Source organism: Paramormyrops kingsleyae, chromosome 2 (assembly GCF_048594095.1).
Source record: "Paramormyrops kingsleyae isolate MSU_618 chromosome 2, PKINGS_0.4, whole genome shotgun sequence".
Classification (NCBI taxonomy): domain Eukaryota; kingdom Metazoa; phylum Chordata; class Actinopteri; order Osteoglossiformes; family Mormyridae; genus Paramormyrops; species Paramormyrops kingsleyae.
In genome coordinates, this window is record NC_132798.1 from 3,893,624 (window position 1) to 3,913,415 (window position 19,792).

At 44.7% G+C, this 19,792-nt stretch overlaps 1 protein-coding gene across 4 annotated transcripts in view; it reads left to right on the forward strand.

Annotated features, from left to right (window-relative positions):
• LOC111833408 (histone-lysine N-methyltransferase EHMT1-like) overlaps positions 1–16,702 on the forward strand; it is a 36,422-nt gene extending 19,720 nt beyond the window's left edge. For all 4 annotated transcript variants that reach the window (XM_023791634.2, XM_023791636.2, XM_023791637.2 and 1 more), the window contains exons 3-27: positions 2,045–2,477; positions 2,748–2,913; positions 3,086–3,246; positions 3,431–3,604; positions 3,714–3,788; positions 4,048–4,165; positions 4,283–4,393; positions 5,248–5,393; positions 5,483–5,626; positions 5,847–6,142; positions 6,449–6,604; positions 7,050–7,132; positions 7,263–7,369; positions 7,741–7,863; positions 9,357–9,458; positions 10,160–10,264; positions 10,958–11,112; positions 11,267–11,434; positions 11,560–11,704; positions 11,853–11,930; positions 12,592–12,707; positions 12,979–13,065; positions 13,480–13,558; positions 14,894–15,069; positions 15,451–16,702. In XM_023791634.2, coding sequence (XP_023647402.2) covers positions 2,079–2,477; positions 2,748–2,913; positions 3,086–3,246; positions 3,431–3,604; positions 3,714–3,788; positions 4,048–4,165; positions 4,283–4,393; positions 5,248–5,393; positions 5,483–5,626; positions 5,847–6,142; positions 6,449–6,604; positions 7,050–7,132; positions 7,263–7,369; positions 7,741–7,863; positions 9,357–9,458; positions 10,160–10,264; positions 10,958–11,112; positions 11,267–11,434; positions 11,560–11,704; positions 11,853–11,930; positions 12,592–12,707; positions 12,979–13,065; positions 13,480–13,558; positions 14,894–15,069; positions 15,451–15,637 — 3,657 coding nt within the window. In that variant the 5' untranslated portion in view covers positions 2,045–2,078 and the 3' untranslated portion in view covers positions 15,638–16,702. The remainder of the gene's footprint in view (positions 1–2,044; positions 2,478–2,747; positions 2,914–3,085; positions 3,247–3,430; positions 3,605–3,713; positions 3,789–4,047; positions 4,166–4,282; positions 4,394–5,247; positions 5,394–5,482; positions 5,627–5,846; positions 6,143–6,448; positions 6,605–7,049; positions 7,133–7,262; positions 7,370–7,740; positions 7,864–9,356; positions 9,459–10,159; positions 10,265–10,957; positions 11,113–11,266; positions 11,435–11,559; positions 11,705–11,852; positions 11,931–12,591; positions 12,708–12,978; positions 13,066–13,479; positions 13,559–14,893; positions 15,070–15,450) is intronic.
• The last annotated feature ends 3,090 nt before the right edge of the window (positions 16,703–19,792 follow it).

Sequence of the window (19,792 nt, forward strand, 5' to 3'; positions counted from 1 at the left end):
GGACCAGCAATGAAAAGGAAATTGTGATGTTTTTTTGTTGCCAGAAGCTGAATTTTAATCTGCTTCATAAATATAAAGCATTGAGACCCTAATGGCTGCTTAATTCCAGGAAACATGTCAAATATCCTCCATCAACCTCATAGTAGCATTTTAAAGAAGTTAGGGGTGTAAAGCATCTTGATTAATCGAATATTAAGGTAATGATTCAATGTAACAATCTGAAAACATAAGAATCGTTTTTTTTTTTGGGGTAAAATATAGATTCTCCTGCTTCTAGGGTATGGTATAGGGTTGGGTGATTGTGATATTGATATCGGCATTGCATGTTATGTAGATGCACCAGAAGGACTGCGATAGTCGACTTAGTTGAGATCAGGCTTTTTCATACCTTCATACTGTCTAGACATGATAATGTGGGGAGTTTGTTTCGTTAAAGGATTTTTACTCTGTTATTGGAAACAAACCCTAGCAAGCTTTGCAATTTTAATGCTTGCTCCTTTTCAAGGTTATCTAATATATGTTTAAAAATCTTTTTAAAGTTTACTGCCGCTGCTTTTGCATGTGCTCTCCAATCCAATCATTATCACTTTCATACTCGGCGTTTAAATCACTCACAGGGGTTTGTGAGAAATGTTATTTTTGAAGCTTTTTAAGTATCCCAATATTTGTTGCAGCAGAATCACTTCAAAGTGTTTTAAAGTGTTCCAGTATGGTGCAGCCCTAGAGTATTATTACAGGTAGGGTTGGGCCGTCCAAATTTCATTGTTCTTTTGATCAGATCAATTAAAGCTTGGGTCTCTTCATTTATCTGCGCATCACTTATATTTTCTCTTTGTTTTTTGAGTTTGTAACTATGCTTTTTTTTTTTTTTATAGATGTCAGAGGCAGGTTATTTGCATAACCAATCGACAATGAGCTCGTCTTAATTCCGCATCCAATATTCGGTACCTAGTGCAGTGGATAAGTGCCTTTGGTTATAACATATCGGTAATGGGCAATATTCTTTGAAAATCAAGATATCGGCATAGATCTCTCAATCTTGTTCAATATTTAAACTTCATCGATATTCAAAGTTAGCAACACCAGAGACAAAGATGATTGCATTGGATGATCAGACACTTTCTGCAGCGGAGGATAAGGGATCCGTTTAGTTCATTCACCATTTACAAGAGGTTACAGAGTCCTATCTGGAGACGTTTATAATTTATTATAATTTATAATTAAGTCTGGCCCACTGATCAATCTTTAGATTATAAAAAATCTTGAATCATAAACAAAATGAAAGATTGCTGATTCATCAAATCGTTCCCTTGATAATTGTAATTGTCACCTCCCACCCCCTGCAGAATTACAGCACCGCGTTACCCGGAATGGTGAAGTTTAGCGTGACGTTGCTTTAATGTAGAATATCGGGCTGAGCAGGGGAATGCAGCCTTTGGGGCTGGTTCCGTGTTGCAAAGCTCGCTTAGTGCCGATATACCGTGTGCCTGTTTTTGGTAATAAAGTTGCATTCGTTTGTAAATAATTGCTAAAGCATTGAAGCATTGTCACCTGGACTGTGGGAAATGTACTGAATCAGGTTTTAAATAACTGTGCCCTTGGCTGCAACCTGTCCGGGGTGTATCCCTGACTTGTGCCCTGTTCTGTTTGGTATTGGCTTCGGCCCTTCCCCGGATGGATGGATGGATGGATGGATGACACACTAATACACATTAGTAAACTAATCATGCGACTGCCTGAGGTGTGGCCTTACAGCCTTAATTAAAACCAGTGGAACCTGAACCAAAGGCCACTGCAAAGCATTTACATCTGAGTCTGTGTGTCACCACTCAGAACAGGAAAGAGGGAATTTAAGATGTGTCATGGAGCCTTTCACAGCCAGAAAAGCTCATATGTTTTTGCTGCAGTCAGTCCTCCCTTATCCTTCACCCCCACCCCCCAGAGCATTTTATTTTTCACCATGACCATATTTGTTGATACATTTTTTTGAAATAACACATTATTTATTAGTGTGATATTTCTGATAAATAACGTTGGTTTCCAGCTGGGCCAAACCAGGTGCGGACGGGTGAGCGGACATGTCCAGCAGCGAGGTGGAGCGAAACGTGACCCCTGAGAGCGGGGGAGAGGGGCAGGGCTCCCCCCCGCTGCAGGCCAACCTCTGGGAGAACGGCCACCCCCACGGCTCCATCACAGGCAGCAACGGGCTGGTGCTTAGCCAGCCGCAGGATGGAACCCCCACGGCCAGGAGCGCTCGCTCGCCGGCCGCCGTCTGCTTGGCCGGACGTGCTGCCAAGTCGCTATCGTCCCCCTCAGTGCAGACCCCGGGCCCCGACCCGGGCAGGCGGGCAGTCGCGGCAGGAGCGCAGGAAGCAAGAGTGGAGAACGGAGGCACTCAGGATCCCGTACCGCCGGTTAGGGTGTATCGAGCACGGAAGACCATGGCCAGACCTGCCTGCAGCCAGACCACCCTTAAGGTACTCAGTTATTACTCTGAGGGCCATTTCTGCTGCTGGATTTAAAATGACATTACTGTCTTTTTTTAAATTGGATTATAAGATGCCAGATTTTACTCTCGCCGTACATCGCAGAAGAATATTAAAATGAAAATTTCCATCTCTGCTCATCTCTTACAGCTTGATTGTTTGTTGATTCTGCATATTTGTTTACTGTTGAATTTCTTTTTTCCTTTCATATCCATTAAAATTGTTTTACGTTTATCCATTTCTTGCTTGGGAAATGTGAAGCTTTTAAGCCGGGAGCCAAAAGAGTCAAACAGCGTTAGAGAGGAGAGCCGAGGGGTGCTGGAGCTGCAGCTGGAGCTGGGGAGGCCTCAGCAGGTGTCTACTTCCCAGAAGCAGCCACGTCCGAGCCAGGGGGCCCCGGCTGCCGTCCCCGGCAAGACACACACAGGTGCGTGACTTTTTCAGCTTAGTACCAGGGTAAATAGGTAATGGGTTAATACTTGGAAAACACATGACTTCGGTTAATTTAATTATAATAAATGTTCGTTGGAGAGGTATTAAAAGTTAACCTGTGCACTTCTGAACTGTGTCCCCCCCACCCCCCACACAAACACGAACAGACAACCCCAAGAAAATTCCCACAGCAGCCGCTGTGACTCGTAAGAAAAGGAGGAAGATGGGGACGTACAGCCTAGTACCTAAGAAGAAAACCAAAGCACTGAAGCAGTGCTCCCTAATAGAGATCTTCAAGAACGTCGCTCAGCCCTCAGCTCCTACTCAGGTGTGGGCTGGGACGCAAACACACACTCAACTGCTTATTGCTTGCATATAAATGGGTTTGTATCTGCTAAATGCTAATGGCAAGGTGTACTGTACCTTAGTATCACACTTGGAGTATCGCACAGTTCTGTTCATTCCTGATACAATGGTCCCCTTGGCTTTAATTTCTGTGTATTCCTCTCCAGAAAGAGAGCTTGTATGTCAATGGAGATGAGGCTGAGAATGATTTTGATGAGGAGTCTGAAGATGGAGAAGATTCGGAGACAGGAGATCAAACAAGGGAGCATGTTGGGGTCAGGGAGGAGGAGGGACGTGGTGCTCTCCCAGAAGGCAGTGGGGCAGCTGAGAGTGCACACCAGGTTAGCCAGCAGAGTACGAACTGGCAGCTCGGAACTGCAGCGCCGTCATGGGGGATCTTTTGGGTTTTACCTTCGTAAAACCCTTTCATGCAGTTTACTTCCATACCAGGGGCTGGGTGGAGAAGATCAAAAATCTGGAGAATCTGCTGAAGATGGTGATGAGGAAGGGAATGACTCAGACATGGTAAGACATCAGAAGCTGCGTTTCATGAGAACTGGTGGTGAGACCTGTAGGAATGCGAGAAGGACGCCAGCAGCCTTTTGGCTCATAATCCAGGCATTTAGACAAAACATTAAGGTTTACTTACCTGGCAGTGCATTGAAATGTGTGACATACTGGGAAGACAACTGATGGTGATTGCGCTTGGTGATGGTAAAGTTCAAACCAGTGAAATGTTGCCAGATGTTAGATTTATTTCCTGCTACCCACTGTCCCCTTGCAGAGCTCAGAGACTTTCCTGAAGAAGAAGCTGAAGAAAAAAGGAAAGAGTGACAATCCTTGGCTTAGACCATCTAGGAAGCGCAAGCGGAAACTCAAAACTAAGACTGAAGGCAGTTCTGGTACTAAAACATCTTCCCAGTTCTGTTACCTTGGCCAATGAATACATTACTGTAAGCATGTCAGCATTTGTAAGATTTGCTTATGTTTGGTTTTATTTATTCTCTGGATACATTCAGGAAATGAGGTTGAAACTCAGGCCCAAGTCAGTGGCACCAAGGAATACACAGAGCTGCCCCTAGAATCACTGGACCTGAAAGTTCAGGAGCTCTTCCTCTCCCAGCGGACAGGTGGGAAAGACGTACTTTAAAGGGTCACAAACGGTTACTTTCTCCTGGGGGGGGTCCTCCATGTTGTTTGCACTGTGAATCAGTCTTCATTGGGAATGTTTCTCACGTCTGCGAGTTTCGGAATAGCGTCTAATGGATGGAGAAACGTTTGGGATGCCAAAGGAATGCCCAGTTGTCATCTTCTGTAATTTGTAATATGCTTTTAAGAGACTGATGTTTAGGATTTGCACTGGGAATGTTAATTTGTTTCATTGTTTGCGAGCAGTAAATATGGCTAATTTTTATCTTACGGAGAAAGTATCAAAGAAGCAAATTGGCGGCTTGCTGCCTGACAGCGGAAAAACATTTCAACATTTAAAACTGTAAGAGTTCACAATTAAGATAGGAAATAAGGGAGTGAAGCATTAGGACACCAGGACTTATTTTATTTGACACCAGACTGTTCTCTTGCTGCTGGTCAGTGATCTGTTAAAGGAGCATCCTCTGGTAGTGTGGACTAGACACACCAATGACTTAACATTCGGTATGCTTATTTTTAAGGCATTTTGACCTGGTTTTTATAGGTTTTGTAGACTAAATTGATCAAATCTGATTTTTCTACTGAAACAGAAGTTGTTAATTACTTATCAGCACTCTGTTGAGGCTGTGTCACTGCCATACACTGTAAACTGTTCTAGAAATCATTAGAAAACCAAACGCAAAGAGCTGAATGAGAGGTAAATAATATTCTTAGTCCATCAAACGGATGGACTGCTTGCTCAGTAGCAACATTGGGAATTTGGAATCTTCAGCTTTTGCTTGGTGGCCACCTAGCCAGTCTCTGTAATTTCCTTACTGACGGTTGTATCACACAGATTTACCCGGTGGTGTGGAGAGCATAGGGGAGGACATGGTGCAGGAATTGCCCCTGTGTAGCTGCCGCATGGAGGCCCCGAGGAGCCGCGAGATCCTCACGCTGGCCGACAGGAAGTGCATGGCCACGGAGAGCATGGATGGGAAGGTAGGGTTCTGTGGCACGGAAGCTCCTTCACATGTCCTGGGACCGGGTCACCAAACCTGCTCTGTCTGTCTCCCTTCACGTCCTGTTAGCTCAGTCTGTGTCAGAGTACCGTGGTAAAGTCTGAGATGATGAGGCCCTCCAACATGGTCCAGCTGCTGGTGCTGTGTGAGGACCACCGTGCTGGCATGGTCAAGCACCAGTGCTGCCCCGGCTGCGGCTATTTCTGCAGGGCGGTGAGTGAGACCGACCGCTTGCCCAATCTCATCCGTTGGTGAGCTATTCAGCCCCTTCTGTTGCGTGTTTCATCTTTTGTTGTAGTTTAATCACAGTCCATGGTGGCCGGTCCATGTCACTTTCCGTGACGAGAAACGAATCTGAAGCCGGAGCAGGAATATGGAAACACAGAATAGAAACTGCTGGTTTTGGTTTATTGCTGCTTTGTCTATGACACAGGGAACATTCATGGAGTGCCAACCAGACAGCAACATCTCGCACCGCTTTCACCGGACCTGCGCCTCCGTGATGAACTGCCAGACCTTCTGCCCTCACTGCGGAGAGGAGGCCAATAAAGCCAAGGAGGTTACAATTGCTCAGGCAGACACCACCTCTAAAATGCCCTTAACCCTTGGCCCTGTGAAAGTTACCCTCCCTGAAAGCAAAGCAGACACCACCTCCAGGATGCCCTCAGCCCCTGGTCCTGAGAGGGGCCCCCTGTCTGAGGGCAGGCCTGATACCACCACTGGAGGAGGGTAAGGCCGGGCAGGGTGGTTTGGATCTGGGGTTTCCACCCTGTTTCTGGCAGTCTCAGGCGTACCTAAATGGACCAAGGGTTGCATGAGAGGATTTTCTTTGTAATAATAATAATAATGATAATGTATTTGATTTCGTGTACAGTGTAATTATGTTTCAAGGCATAAAAATATGACTCAATGCTTCAGTGATTTTATTTTTTGTTTAGTCCTTCTTTCTGGTCCAAACTGTGGAATTGCAGCTGTCCGGTGCTTAAGATTGTTTTCTAAAGACCACACGCTCTGTGTCTCATCCTCCACTGTTAGTGAGGAAAAGGCCACCAGCCCATCACCTAAGACCCCCGATACATCTGAGACCATTCCTCTTAATGGGTCAAAGGTCGAGTCTCTGGTTTCTGCGGCGGCACTGGGAACAGGCAACGAAAGTCTGGAGAACATTCTCCTGGTCTTGGATGCTGAGAAGTAAGGTTCCTGGGAATTAGAAGTAGCCTGGATGGTTAATCTTATTTCTGTCGCAGAGACACTCTGGTCCAGTACCGGTGCTGTGAGTGATACAGCCCTGAATGATATATTGTGACTTTTTTTAAATGTCAAATTATCCATTCTGTAGTGTAACATTTGAGTTTTCTGCTGCAAATGTGTTCACAGTCTAGGTCAGGGGTCTCCAACTTCAGTCCTGGAGAGCTACTATCTAGTAGGGTTTCTATTGTACCTGGCTTCCGATGAGCCACAGATGTTCCTGGTATTTACCTGAGAACATGTGCTGTCCACCAGAAGCCAGGTAGGATAGAAAACCTACTAGACAGCAGCTCTCCGGGGTTGGAGTTGGAGACCCCTGGACTAGGTGTTTTTCCGTTTCGGGTACCCTGTCTTCCTTAAGTCTTACGGTGTTTCTCTTATGGGGCAGGCCTAAAAAGCTGAGGTTTCACCCAAAGCAGCTGTACCTCTCCGCCAAGCAGGGGGAACTCCATAAAGTTATTCTGATGCTGGGTAGGACCATATCATGTCTGCGTTTTTGTACTGAAGCTCCATGATCAGGGCTTTCTGAAATACTGAATGCATTTTAGGCGTAAGTGAACCGTGTGATGAGTTTGGGCGTCTGCTTGGTGTCTCATCCTAGTTGATGGAGTTGATCCAAACTTCAGGACGGACAGCCAGAGGAAGCGCACGGCCCTGCATGCGGCAGCAGAAGCTGGTCACCATGAAATTTGTCACGTCCTGATTCAGGTGTGGCTGCAGCTGGCATACCAGTGTGTTTTGGAATAAAGTTTAAGAGTACGACAGGAATGTAGAGCCCGCTCCACATTATTATGACCTATAAACTTTTGCTAGATTTTTGGTTGTTAGTCTTGCCTAATTACTGATATAAATGTGAGGATTTTAGCCATTTCTGGTATTTTGATTTATAAATATTGTTCTGACGACAGTGTTCAGGAGTCAGTTTTTGGAGGAAAGTGTATGGAGTAGCCGATTCTAACTTGCATACTAACGATCTGCTGCAGAGCTTCACACCCATGTAGTCTCTCAGAAAGGTCTGGCAGGCTAACTGCTGAAATGTGTTATCTTCTGTAAGGTGGTCAGTCTCCTGTCTTCTCTAGGCTGGTGCCAACCTGGAAATGTGTGATGAGGACCAAAGGACGCCCCTGATGGATTCCTGTGAGAACAACCACCTGGAGACCGTTGGGTATCTGCTGAGAGCTGGGGCCAACGTGAAGCATAAGGTCAGTCTGGGTCCATTAATTATGGAATCCAAGAATTTACCCTGTAATACCTTATGAAGTAGCACTACTGGGAGGCTGAAGCTATGGACAAGGTCTGTGACAAGACTAAATGTCCCTTTTTATTGTTGTCTATTCCTATCCGCTTAAGTCATGACGTTTGAATCACGTGACAGTACTATTTTGGGGTCAACCTGGGTACAGGCCAGTGTGCCACAAAATTCACGCCGCAATTTTGGTACAGCAAGGAAAGCAGAATATGTTCTGAGATTATTTGTTGTTAAAACTCAAAATACAATTAGGAAAAAGTTGCAATGCAATGCATCTGTCGACGTGTCTGAATAACAAGACGTTTATTTGCATGTTGTAAAACATATATAATACTTTTAAAAAATCAAAAATATATCATCATAAAAGTCCCGTATTCTCTACATGCATGTGTAGCTGTTTGTCTTCCTCCGGTCGTACAGACACCTTGATGCTGTCTCGAATGAGTTTGCACGTTGGACGTGTGTGCAGCCACATGTTCGAATTCGGTATAACATCAACGGAAAGTCTTGGTTTGATCAACTATTCTCTCTCCAGTGTTGCTGTAGCCTATTCAGAAACCAAGATGTTCCCAAACCGCCGATTATAACTAAACCAGTATTAGCTGTAACAAACTCACAGCTACTGTTAGCATAATGTTTTCCATGATGAACGTCTACTTGTGAATTTAGGTTCCACACACTTTCACCTGTTTTTTCCACCTCCTTTTTTTCAACTTGAATTTAGCCTCCTTTCCAATCATTTCATACTTTGCTGAAGAAAGACAATATGATGAATAATGTTACCGGGTCCATAGTTGTGGTTTGTTTGGACCGTCTGTTATGTCAAGTATTGTGCCAGACTGAACAAGTGCATAGTCGCATAAGGGTAAATAGACAGCTATTATAAGGATAATAATAATGATAATAATGATAATAATAATGAAAATAATAATAATTATAAATAAATGGACAAATTCCTATAGTGTGCATCAGCCTGATTACTGCTCTTCCAATGTACCAGTTGGAACAGTTTGGATACTTGCAGAGCAAAGATGCTGGTGTCTTATTGCGGCCCCCGACCTTGTACCTGCCATAAAAGCCGGCATTGACCCCTACCTGTTTGTGCGTCCAGCCATTTTCCATTCTACCCATCAGTAGAAGGTCACTGCAAACCCGCGACCGAACCCCGGCCGCCCAGGACTCAATGGTCTCTGCCATTGTTGGCTATAATCTCATTTTATCTTTAGCACTGGTGATGTGCAATGCTTTTATAATCAGCTGATCATTTTTATCTATTTCTATAGTCATTGAAGTGAGATAGTAGCCATACCGGAGTCAGTCTTAGGCAGCTAGGTATTAAGTGTTGTAATTTTTACACTAACAGCTGTCATCTGAATCAGTCAGAATTTCTCCCCTAAGCAGTACATGTCAGACCAGAGGAAATTCATGACACTTGACCTGTCGCAGGATATGGACGGCTCTACCTCATTACACCTTGCTGCTAAAAGAGGACACCACAAGATTGTGGAACATCTCCTGTCCACAGGGTTGATCAACATCAACTGTCAGGTAAACACACATCTGTTTACAAATCAGTGTCAGCAGGAATTTGAACCCCATATGTGAGAAACGGTCGCGGTTTGTTGGCTTCATCTGCTCTGAAGCCCCCGTCTGTCCCTCAGACGTCGCTGTGCAGCCCGGGGATGTTCGCTGGGCTCGTCCCTCTCCGATCATCTCCTACCCCTACACCTGTAGTTAGGGATTCCCCCCTTCACATTCCTATAGGGGCATCCCAGACTGTTAGGATGCCAGCATGGTTCCTTTATCACCTTAAAACAATCCCCTGAATGATGACTGGTGGGATTCTAACCTCAGGCGCATTGGGAAATAGACAAACGTTTGCCAACACATAAGAAACGTTCAAACTTTTTTATTTGTTCGATCTGTTCTACTGTCTATTTTCTCACCATGAATATAGCCCTGGCCGCTGGCATGGTCCTAAAAGATAGCATAGGTCTCATTAGCTAACACGCAAGAAGATAAAAATCTGCATATTGCCCTCATATTTTAATGGTCAGCAGTTTATTATTATTTTCACTTTATTGGGTGACGAACGATTGGCAGGTGTACATGAAAGCTGAGACTCGGACTCATCCGTGTTGTCTGGCAGCTAAAGAAGCAGGTTTGCGCTTCCTGTCCGTGTCGTACTGCAGAGTGGCTAACAAAAAGCACGCAAAAAACACGCACCTAAACCCTTTCGTGGCTTTCAGGACGACGGTGGATGGACTCCTGTGATCTGGGCCACGGAGTACAAACATATCGATCAAGTCAGACTGCTGCTCTCTCGGGGGGCCGACGTCAATATCAGAGACAAGGTGGGGACCCTGGCCAGCCTTCCCATGACCATCTGCTTGGGTCACCTCTCTGCCCAATTCACCTCTTTCCTATACTTACCTTGATAATGACAAATTCACTATCAAGAAACAAGTTATTTTAACTGACAGTTAATTATAGGCTTAATACTAGAGCAGGGGTCACCAACATGGTGCCCCACGGGCAACAGGATGCCCCCCAAGGACCACAAGTTGCCCGCGGACCTGTTCTAAAAATAGCACAACTCACCAGTGAGCAGTGTCTAAAATATAATTCTATCCTGTTGCTATTCTTCTTTAATCACATTTGCATTTATATAGATTTGAAAATGACAATATCTTAAAAAAAAAAAGCATTTAAAACCTGTTTATTGTATATGAAATTTAAGTTTAGGGCTTTTCAAACTGGTAGCCCTTCGTATAGCTCAGTACCCGTGAAGTAGCTCTCGGTTTCTTAAAGGTTGGTGACCCCTGTTCTAAAGTTTGAAGTTCAAAGTTAAGCTGTTTGAAAGCTGTAGCACACGTCAGCTCCTGTGCTTGCAGTAAGTTGTACCGCTGATAGTTTATATAAACTCTATAAACTCTCTCCACTCCGTGGCGCATCTTGAAGCGTGTGATGTGCTGGTCAGTATCTCACACTCATTTCTTTGGTGTCTTTTTTTTTTTGTTTTTCTTACATCATGACCGTTTCTAAAGGAGGAGAATATCTGCCTGCACTGGGCGGCCTTCTCCGGTTCCATGGACATCGCCCACATCCTGCTGGACGCCAAGTCTGACCTGCATCCCGTCAACGTGCATGGGGACTCACCACTGCACATCGCAGCTCGAGAGAACCGGCTGGACTGCGTGGAGTGAGTGCTGTCTGGTGCATGGGCTGCTGCCGTCTGTGTCTCTGATTAAAGTTGGTGTCCACAGTAGTTCACCCCGGTTTATACACTAGGGGGAGCTCTGGGGTTGAGAGATCCCTGCAATGTGTTTGACGCATGTCCGATGTTTTTTGAGCAGGCTCTTTCTGTCACGTGGAGCCGACGTTAACCTGAAGAACCAAGAGGGGGAGACCCCTCTGGAATGCAGCAGTCCGGGCTCCTTGGTGTGGTTGGCTCTGCAGACCAATAGGAGACTGAAGGAGGCGGGGAGTAGAGCGGGACACCTGCAGGAGAGGCTCCTCAGCAGGTTGTCTGGCTGTCAGTCACAGGCTGGGGCGGGCCTTCAGACCTTGCTGTTGCATTTGTTGTGTTGTTTTTTTTAAGCAAAGTACCGTGTGATCTTCATGTTTCGTGTCTCACTTTTCCTTCCAGGGACATCTCACGGGGTTATGAGAACGTTCCGATCCCGTGCGTAAATGCAGTGGACTCTGAGCCCTGTCCAGACAACTACAGGTATATGCCAGACAACTGCGTGACCTCGCCACTGACCATCGACAAGAACATCACACACCTACAGGTACCAAAGTCATTTTTGCATCCTAGATGTTGCCCCGTGTTTGATTTTGGGCCTGATCAGGTAAACTAATGTAGAGTATTGTGAAGTCCTTTAGCTCTTCGCGTGGCTCTGTTTGTATTTACGGCTGGTCTTTCCTGTCATCTTTTAGTACTGCGTGTGCAAAGACGACTGCTCCTCTGCTCACTGTATGTGCAGCCAGCTCAGCCTGGGCTGCTGGTATGACAAGGTAAGGAAGCCGCCAAATTAGGCCTTAGTCACTGTCCAAGTTGGCCGTCCCTAAGCTACGCTGTTATGATGCCGCCTTAAAAAAAGTCCGATGCAGTTGAGCTATGCCGCCAAATGCACTGTCACCTTTAGATGTGATCTTATTTGGAACATCGTGACCTTGTACTGGCAAATTTTAAATGTAAAGTCAGATTTTATGAGGCTGATGAGAGATTGTATAACCTGTGGGTTATTGACGTTTCACATCCCACTGAGAGGTAAAATTCAGTTTAATAAAATCTTATTTAATGTAAGCTGTGGGTGGGGGAGCCTGATCCAATGGAGAGCTGCTGTGGGTGTGGGTTTCCGGATGGCCTCTCAGTCAGCCAGTAAGAGTGGGTCCTCAGGACTGGAGTTGAGAACCACCGCATTATTATTGGCCGATTGAGACGTCATCACAAAAACCCGCCCCCACAGCGGCTCTCCATGGATCAGGTTGCCTAGAAGCATTCTCATCGGTCTAAGGTCATGTAATACTGTTTTGATTTCTTATTCGCTTATTTTTTTGTGCATGGAAATGTCCTTATGCTTCTCAGTATCTGCTTTGCTAGAAACCCACTTGACCGTCCCGCAGCAGTAAGGCTGGCGGCCATTAAGCCCATTTTGCGTGTCCGTGTGTCCAGGAGGGTCGACTGCTGAGTGAGTTCAGCCGGGAGGAACCACCACTGATCTTCGAATGCAACCATGCATGTTCTTGCTGGAGAACCTGCAAGAACCGTGTGGTGCAGAACGGGTTCCGGTAAGTCCTCACCCATGAGTCCTGTGCAATTAATGCTCATCAGATGAGCTCTGGTGCATCTCAGCAGGGCCTGTGCCCTGTCGACCGGGGAGCATTTGCTGTTATAACAGAGGGAATTGTTCCGCCAGTCTGTCATTGTGCTGCTTGCTGTAGCCTGAGTGGATTGAGAGCTGCGTTTGTCTGAGGCGCTTAACCTAAGTCACAGAAATGGCTGACGGTGCGGCCCTGGAGCGGCAGTGACTGAGCACCATGTCGGCTTGTTTACTCCTAGGGTCCGGCTGAAGCTCTTCCGCACGAGTACCATGGGCTGGGGGGTGCAGACGCTGCAGGATATCCCCCAGGGAACCTTCGTGTGCGAGTGAGTCTCCATCGGGCTCCGCCGTGTTGAATGTGCTGAACCACTTGGAATCGCAGCTTCTGACAACTTCAGATGATGAGATGGAAATTATCACATCTGAGTCTGTATTTTGTCTTTTGGGAGTTTGCTTTGAAGGAGAATTTTTAGTAGTTTATTTGAAGACCTCGTAGATAAGAGGAGTAACAGATGCATGTGTCTGTGTTCGAATTAAAATCCAAGGATTTACTGACGAAGTTAGCATTTTACATCACTATTATACATGATTGTCATGGTTACATTTCAGTACATCCTCTTCAGTCTCTTCCTGCTACCTGGTATCCAAGACTAGCATCTTGATTTTTTTGCATTTTCATTGCAGAGTGATTTACATTGATAGTATCATTGATAGCATTGTGCTGTTTTTGTTGCGTTTAGGTATGTGGGAGAGATCATTTCTGATGCTGAAGCTGATGTCAGGGAAGATGACTCGTACTTGTTCAACCTGGACAATAAGGTACTTATCTTTTTTGGGGGGGGGGATGTTCTTAAGCCCATACTTCCAGCTAACCAGCCTGTGGCCCCATATTACATCATTTACCTTACTACGTGGAGTAGAAGTGCCTGCCAAATAAACACAGCTGTCATGCAGCAGAGATGATTTTTTTTCATACAGACTGTCAAAATATGTTTAAAGGGTAGTTTTAGGCATGAGCAATTTTTGGTGTTTTCTAACTTCCAGGTAGGTAACTCGGCAACAATTTAGTCTTCACCTTTTGAATGACATTTTATTGTTTAGCTCACTTCGGGGCCTTTAAATTGGTTTACGCTCTGCCCTTGTTCTCCTGTTCCTTCAGATAGCAAGACTTATTGATTAGGCTGAAGTACCTCACTTTTCTGTTTCTGTTTGCACCCGTTTCCTGAGAGTGTTGGTCTGGCTGGAAATACCGGAGAATCCCAGACCTGTCCATGGCTTGCTTTGTAGCACTCTGATGAGAGTGGGCTGTACAGATTGCGCTTCTCTTGCTTCTGTAGTGCAGGTAGCAGGTGTTTGGTCCTTTTTAATAAAAGCTCTTATTTGAGAAATAAATGGTCTTAAGACTTTTTTTCCTGAAATGTACATCAGAAGCTTTTCACAAAATAGTCAACTCTCTTTATTTGCCTACGGGAACTAAAATGCTTTATTCAATGTAATGCAAGGGATGTAACCTCTTAACCCTTGTGAAAGTAACAGCAGAGCTTTGTTTACTTTGAGTTTCCCATCTCTCCTGGCATCGCTCCTGGTTTCTGACTGGCTTATTTATCTGTTGCTCTTGCTGCAAGCCCTGCACAGCAAATAGCTCTCCTGTAACACACAGTCGTGGTGATAAAGTATGTTAACAAAGCTTTCCCTGTGAGAGGCTCGTATGCATGATTTGGCCGTGTCAGCACTTTGCTGCTGCCCGGTGCTTTTTCAGCCAAACTTTATAGCTCACAAAGGTTTTTGAAGTATTGCCTTTCTGTTTTTTCAAGTGTTACTTTGAAGTTCTTAAAGAAATATCTGGAATGTTACGTTGGAGATACGGTTTTGCTTTGCTGCATAGACATAAGTATTCAGGCTGAAGCTATCTGGTAAAACATGTATAGGGTGACCTTTATCATATCTTGAATAATAGCCATGCTGAGGTAGCTGGTTGGCTTGGTCGTTCCCTGTGACAGCCCATATTTGTCAAAACCCTATCAGAAAGCAACTCAGTGTATCTTCGGAAGGTCTGCTTCATAAAAGCTGAGGCTGTGGGTTGTTTCGGTCCTGGAGGTAGATCTTGAATCTCCACAGTTCGTACTCTCACTTACCTAGCCGTTGCCCTCGCAGGTAGGCGACGTCTACTGTGTCGATGCCCGATTCTACGGCAACATCAGCAGATTCATCAACCACATGTGCGAGCCAAACTTGTTTCCTGTGCGAGTGTTCACCACGCACCAGGATCTCCGCTTCCCGCACATTGCATTCTTCGCGAGCAAGAACATCAGTGCCGGAGATGAGCTGGGGTAAGGCCTCTCTTCCAAACACCAGGTGACAGAAGCCATTTTCACTGGATCTGTACTGAAATATTTCTCAGGTTTATTGGATGCCAAAGGGATGGTGTGTGGATCCATGCCCATGATCGGAAGGTTGCCAGTTCAAATTTCTTGACTGGCAGAGAGACTTCACCTTGGATCTCATGAGCAAGGCCCTAACCCCAACTGCTTCAGGGACCCTGGCTAACCCTAACCCTAAACCTAACCCTAACCCTACTCTCTGATCTTCACTTGCATGTCGATTTGAACAAAAGCATCTGCTAACTAAATACATGTAATTAGTGTAATGTAATGAATATACCTGAATTATTGGCCACAGATGACACACACAATTCTCTGTGTTTTCCTTAGTTTTGACTACGGTAATCACTTCTGGGAGATCAAGAGCAAGTACTTTGCCTGCCAGTGCTCTTCGCCGAAATGCAGACACTCAGCAGCCGCTATCGCCCAAAGACAAGCGGACGGCAGGTCCGGGAGCCGGCCGGCCGGTGCAGTGCCTGACACCAGCTCCTCCACTGCCCCCTCCAGCCCTTGCTGAGGGTCCCCATATCCTGCAGTGTGAAGCAGGAGTCGCACCGAAGCCCAAACAAGTCCCACTGCGGGTCTGGCTGTCTAACCTGGGCCATGACAGACTTGAGACTTCTGAACTTCTCTGGTCCTGATCGCAGTTCATTTGTTTCCCCGCCAACGGAGACAAGACTTGGGAACAAAGCACTGCGCTTGATTACTTATTAGAGGAGGAATTATAGCATAATGCTTTATTCATTAGCATTCCTGGTGGAAACTTCTGGATGGAAAAGAGGGTACATCTATTTTTATTAGTGTGTGTATATATATATTTTTTAACGCAGTAGGTTTTGTTTTGTTTTAAAAACTTCATAGCCACCCCAGTTTTCAAGCTTTCCTAAGCATCGATTTCATTGGTGGAAATGACATGAAGCATTTGATCACTCCCTCCCATATTTCTGTGGCTTCTTGTATAAATACTGATAGTATTTATGGCAGACATTATATGATCACTTGCATATCCGATCTGCCTGCAATTACAGGTAAAGCCATCACCTTACACATGCTCGTGCATTGTGGGTAGAAAAATGGAGAATACTTCGCACATGCCAGTGAAGGTGGCGCCGTTTAGCATGTCAGACTATCTGCTTGCAGGTGTGGTTGACTGTTACTAGCACAGAACTGTATAAAACGACAGGATCAGACAAGCACTCTCTCAAATATGAAACTAAAGGTTTAAAAAGGCACATGAGATTAGGGTCATGAAACCAGTTTTCCTGGAAGTTGAATATGAAAAGATATCGGAGCTGACAGTGTTGTGTATTTTTAATACTGGTCTAGCATTCAGGCTGTAAGAGGAGCTCTTTTTTACGTTTCAATTTACTGCCAGTTTTCTAATATAGTGTCAGCATCCATTTTACATAATTTTATGTTTTTGGCAAGCCAGACTATTTCCAGAATAATTTTATTTTGGTTAGTGTGTTTTCCATGTGCATACAGCTACGTTTTATTGTCATGTACTTCAGGGGAGTAAAGTATAATTCATGCCATTGGCTGTATCTTTCATTTTTCAATAAATTTGCTACTCTGAAGCATGCAGGATGGTTTCCTTATCCTCAGTGCTGTGACTGACATTTTTAGCAAGACAGGTTTGGCTGCCTGGCTGGTGGGTGAGCTTGGCATTTATTGATGGGCAAATGAATATTCATGAACCGTTTGCTGTATTTTCTGACCGCACTAGATGGCGCTCTCTGTTCATGAAAGGACTAAGCAAACCAAGAGCACCATCTACTGGGGTCAAAAAATACAACAAATGGTTCATGAAGCCTCGTTTGCCCATCACTACTTGACATGCATTGTAGTATCAGTGTCTTTTGTGTGCTGGAACCTAGCTGCCTTTTGGGGGAGGGGTGTATGGTATTAAATGTCATTTTTCAGGTTATATGCATCCCATTGGGCTAAATATGTAAATAAATCCTATGCTGGTTCTCCACCCCCTTTTTACCCTATAAAACAACTTAATATTTTGCTTGTATATTTGACGTTAACTACCCCTTAGTATGGGTATTGCCACAAATAATTTTATCAAGCAGCCGATGACCCATGTCGATGATCCTTTACAGGTTAAATTAGGCATGCGGTTCCTTTCATTTTCACTCAGGTATATTCTTCACTTTAAATCCCTGATTTTATGTATATATATACATACACACACACACACACACACACACACACACACACATACACAGAGTCAGGACCATAAATATTTGGACAGACAGAGTTTTTCAATTTTTAAGTTCTGTACATTGCCACGATAAATTTTTATAAGAAACAAGTCAGATGCAGTTGAAGTGCAGACTTTCAGCTTTAATTCAGTGGGTAGAACAAAAACATTGCATAAAAACATGGGGAACTAAAGTAATTTTTCTACACAATCCCCTCCTTTCTGGGGCTCATAAGTAATTGGACAAATTAATATACCTGCAAATAAAACGTTCAATTCCAATACTTAGTTGAAACCCCTTTGCAGGCAATGACTGCCTGAAGTCTTGAACTCATGGACATGACCAGACGCTGGGTTTCCTCCTTTTTAATGCTCTGCCAGGCCTTTACTGCAGCAGCTTTCTGTTGCTGTTTGTTTGAGGGTCTTTCTGTCTGTAGTTTAGTCTTTAGCAAGTGAAATGCATGTTCAATGGGGTTGAGATCAGGTGACTGACTTGGCCATTCGAGAATATTCCACTTCTTTGCTTTAATAAAGTCCTGGGTTGCTTTTGCTGTGCGTTTTGGGTCATTGTTCATCTGTATTATGAAATGCTGCCCAATCAATTTGGCTGGATTTGAGCAGACATGTCTCTGAACACCTCAGTATTCACTCGGCTGCTTCCATCCTGTGTCACATCATCAAGAAACACTAAAGACCCAGTGCCACTGGCAGCCACTGGCAGCCATGCACGCCCAAGCCATCACACTGCCTCCACCATGTTTTACAGATGATGCAGTATTCTTCGGATCATAAGCTGTTCCAGTCCTTCTCCATAATTTTTTCTTTCCATCATTCTGATACAGGTTGATCTTGGTTTCATCTGTCTGAAGAATGCTGTTCCAGAACTGTGCTGGCTTTTTTACGATGTTTTTTTGCAAAGTCCAATCTAGCTTTTATATTCTTTAGGCTTATGAGTGGCTTGCATCTTGCAGTGAATCCTCTGTATTTGCTTTCATGCAGTCTTCTCTTCATGGTAGACTTGGACATTGATACGCCTACCTCCTGGAGAGTGTTGTTCACATGGTGGGCTGTTACGAAGGGGTTTCTCTTCACCATGGAAATGACTCTGCGATCATCCACCACTGTTGTCGTCTGTGGACGTCCAGGCCTTTTTGCGTTGCTGAGTTCACCAGTGCTTATTCTTTCTTTCTCAGGATGTACCAAACTGGATTTTGTCACTCCTAATGTTGTGGCAATTTCTCGTTTTTTTCTGTTTTCGCAGCCTCAGGATGGCCTATTTCATCTGCATACTGAGTTCCTTTGACCGCATGTTGTATGTTCACACTTCAATCTTCCAGATGCAAGCAAGATACCTCAAATGTAAAATAGTTTGCAATACATACAGGGAACCTTTAGGGGGAGTGGATGCACCGTTAAAAGTGTCAGGTTTTGGTAATAAGACGTGTGTTTTGAGTGCTTGTTCATGATCGAACTATTCATTGTTGTATATTTTTATAAAGCTACCAAATGTATCCAGAGTGTTTTTTGGGATTTTTGACAAAAGGTGCCCTTGAGAATTTAATGCAAAATTTTGTGCCCAGTTCCCCCTTGAACACCAAGCAAAATGCCAACTGCAGTGACAGACCTTAAGCTATCGTACGCCGACTACATAGTTATATTCAAACTCAAACGCCACACCTGTTTATATGGCTGTAGCGTAGGTGGCTTCGGAGATGCCATGACATGAACAATTACAGTTGTTGTAGCATAACTAAACGCAATAGGTTGACAACCTTAAAATAAACAAATAAACCCCCCCAAGGAAGTAGAGGAAAGGAAACAATCTCACAATGCAGGTCCAGGGAATAAGGGTGGGCCTTTGAGGTCAAAGGTCAATGGGCTGCCTAATCTCTGGAGCATGCTATCATCCAGAATGAGGTACTCTGCAGATATTGACAGGTGGCCGCATGGAGTACTGCACCAGCAGGATGCAGTTGCTGGGTTTGTTAATATTTAAATATTGACGCCTAGGGGTTTCCTTTTGTTGTGACCGGCAGAGTTCATATTTTAAATGCCTTATAGCTGTATGACTTACGGCCTTTAATTTATTGTAAAGTTCCTGTTGGTTTTAATTGGACTTTTGTGCTATGTTGTTGTTTTTGTGTGACTTGTTACCCTATAATTTATTTTATTAGCTCTTCTGTGAGTAGTATGTTACTCTGAGTGTCTGTTTATCTGGAGGAGAGACAAACATTTAGTTATTTAGCAGAGACTTTTCCATCTAAAGCTGCATAATCTTGAGGAAGCCGGTTCAGCTGCCGCTGGAGCAGCTGGCGGTGAGGGGCTTTGATGAACCTGTCCTGCCAGCCAGGGGACCTGAACCAGCGACCATCCAGTCCCAGGCATAGTGTCCTGACCCACGGAGTCACACGCCACCCCACAAACAGCACCTGTTTTAGAAATGCGAAGACCCCTTTGGTCTTT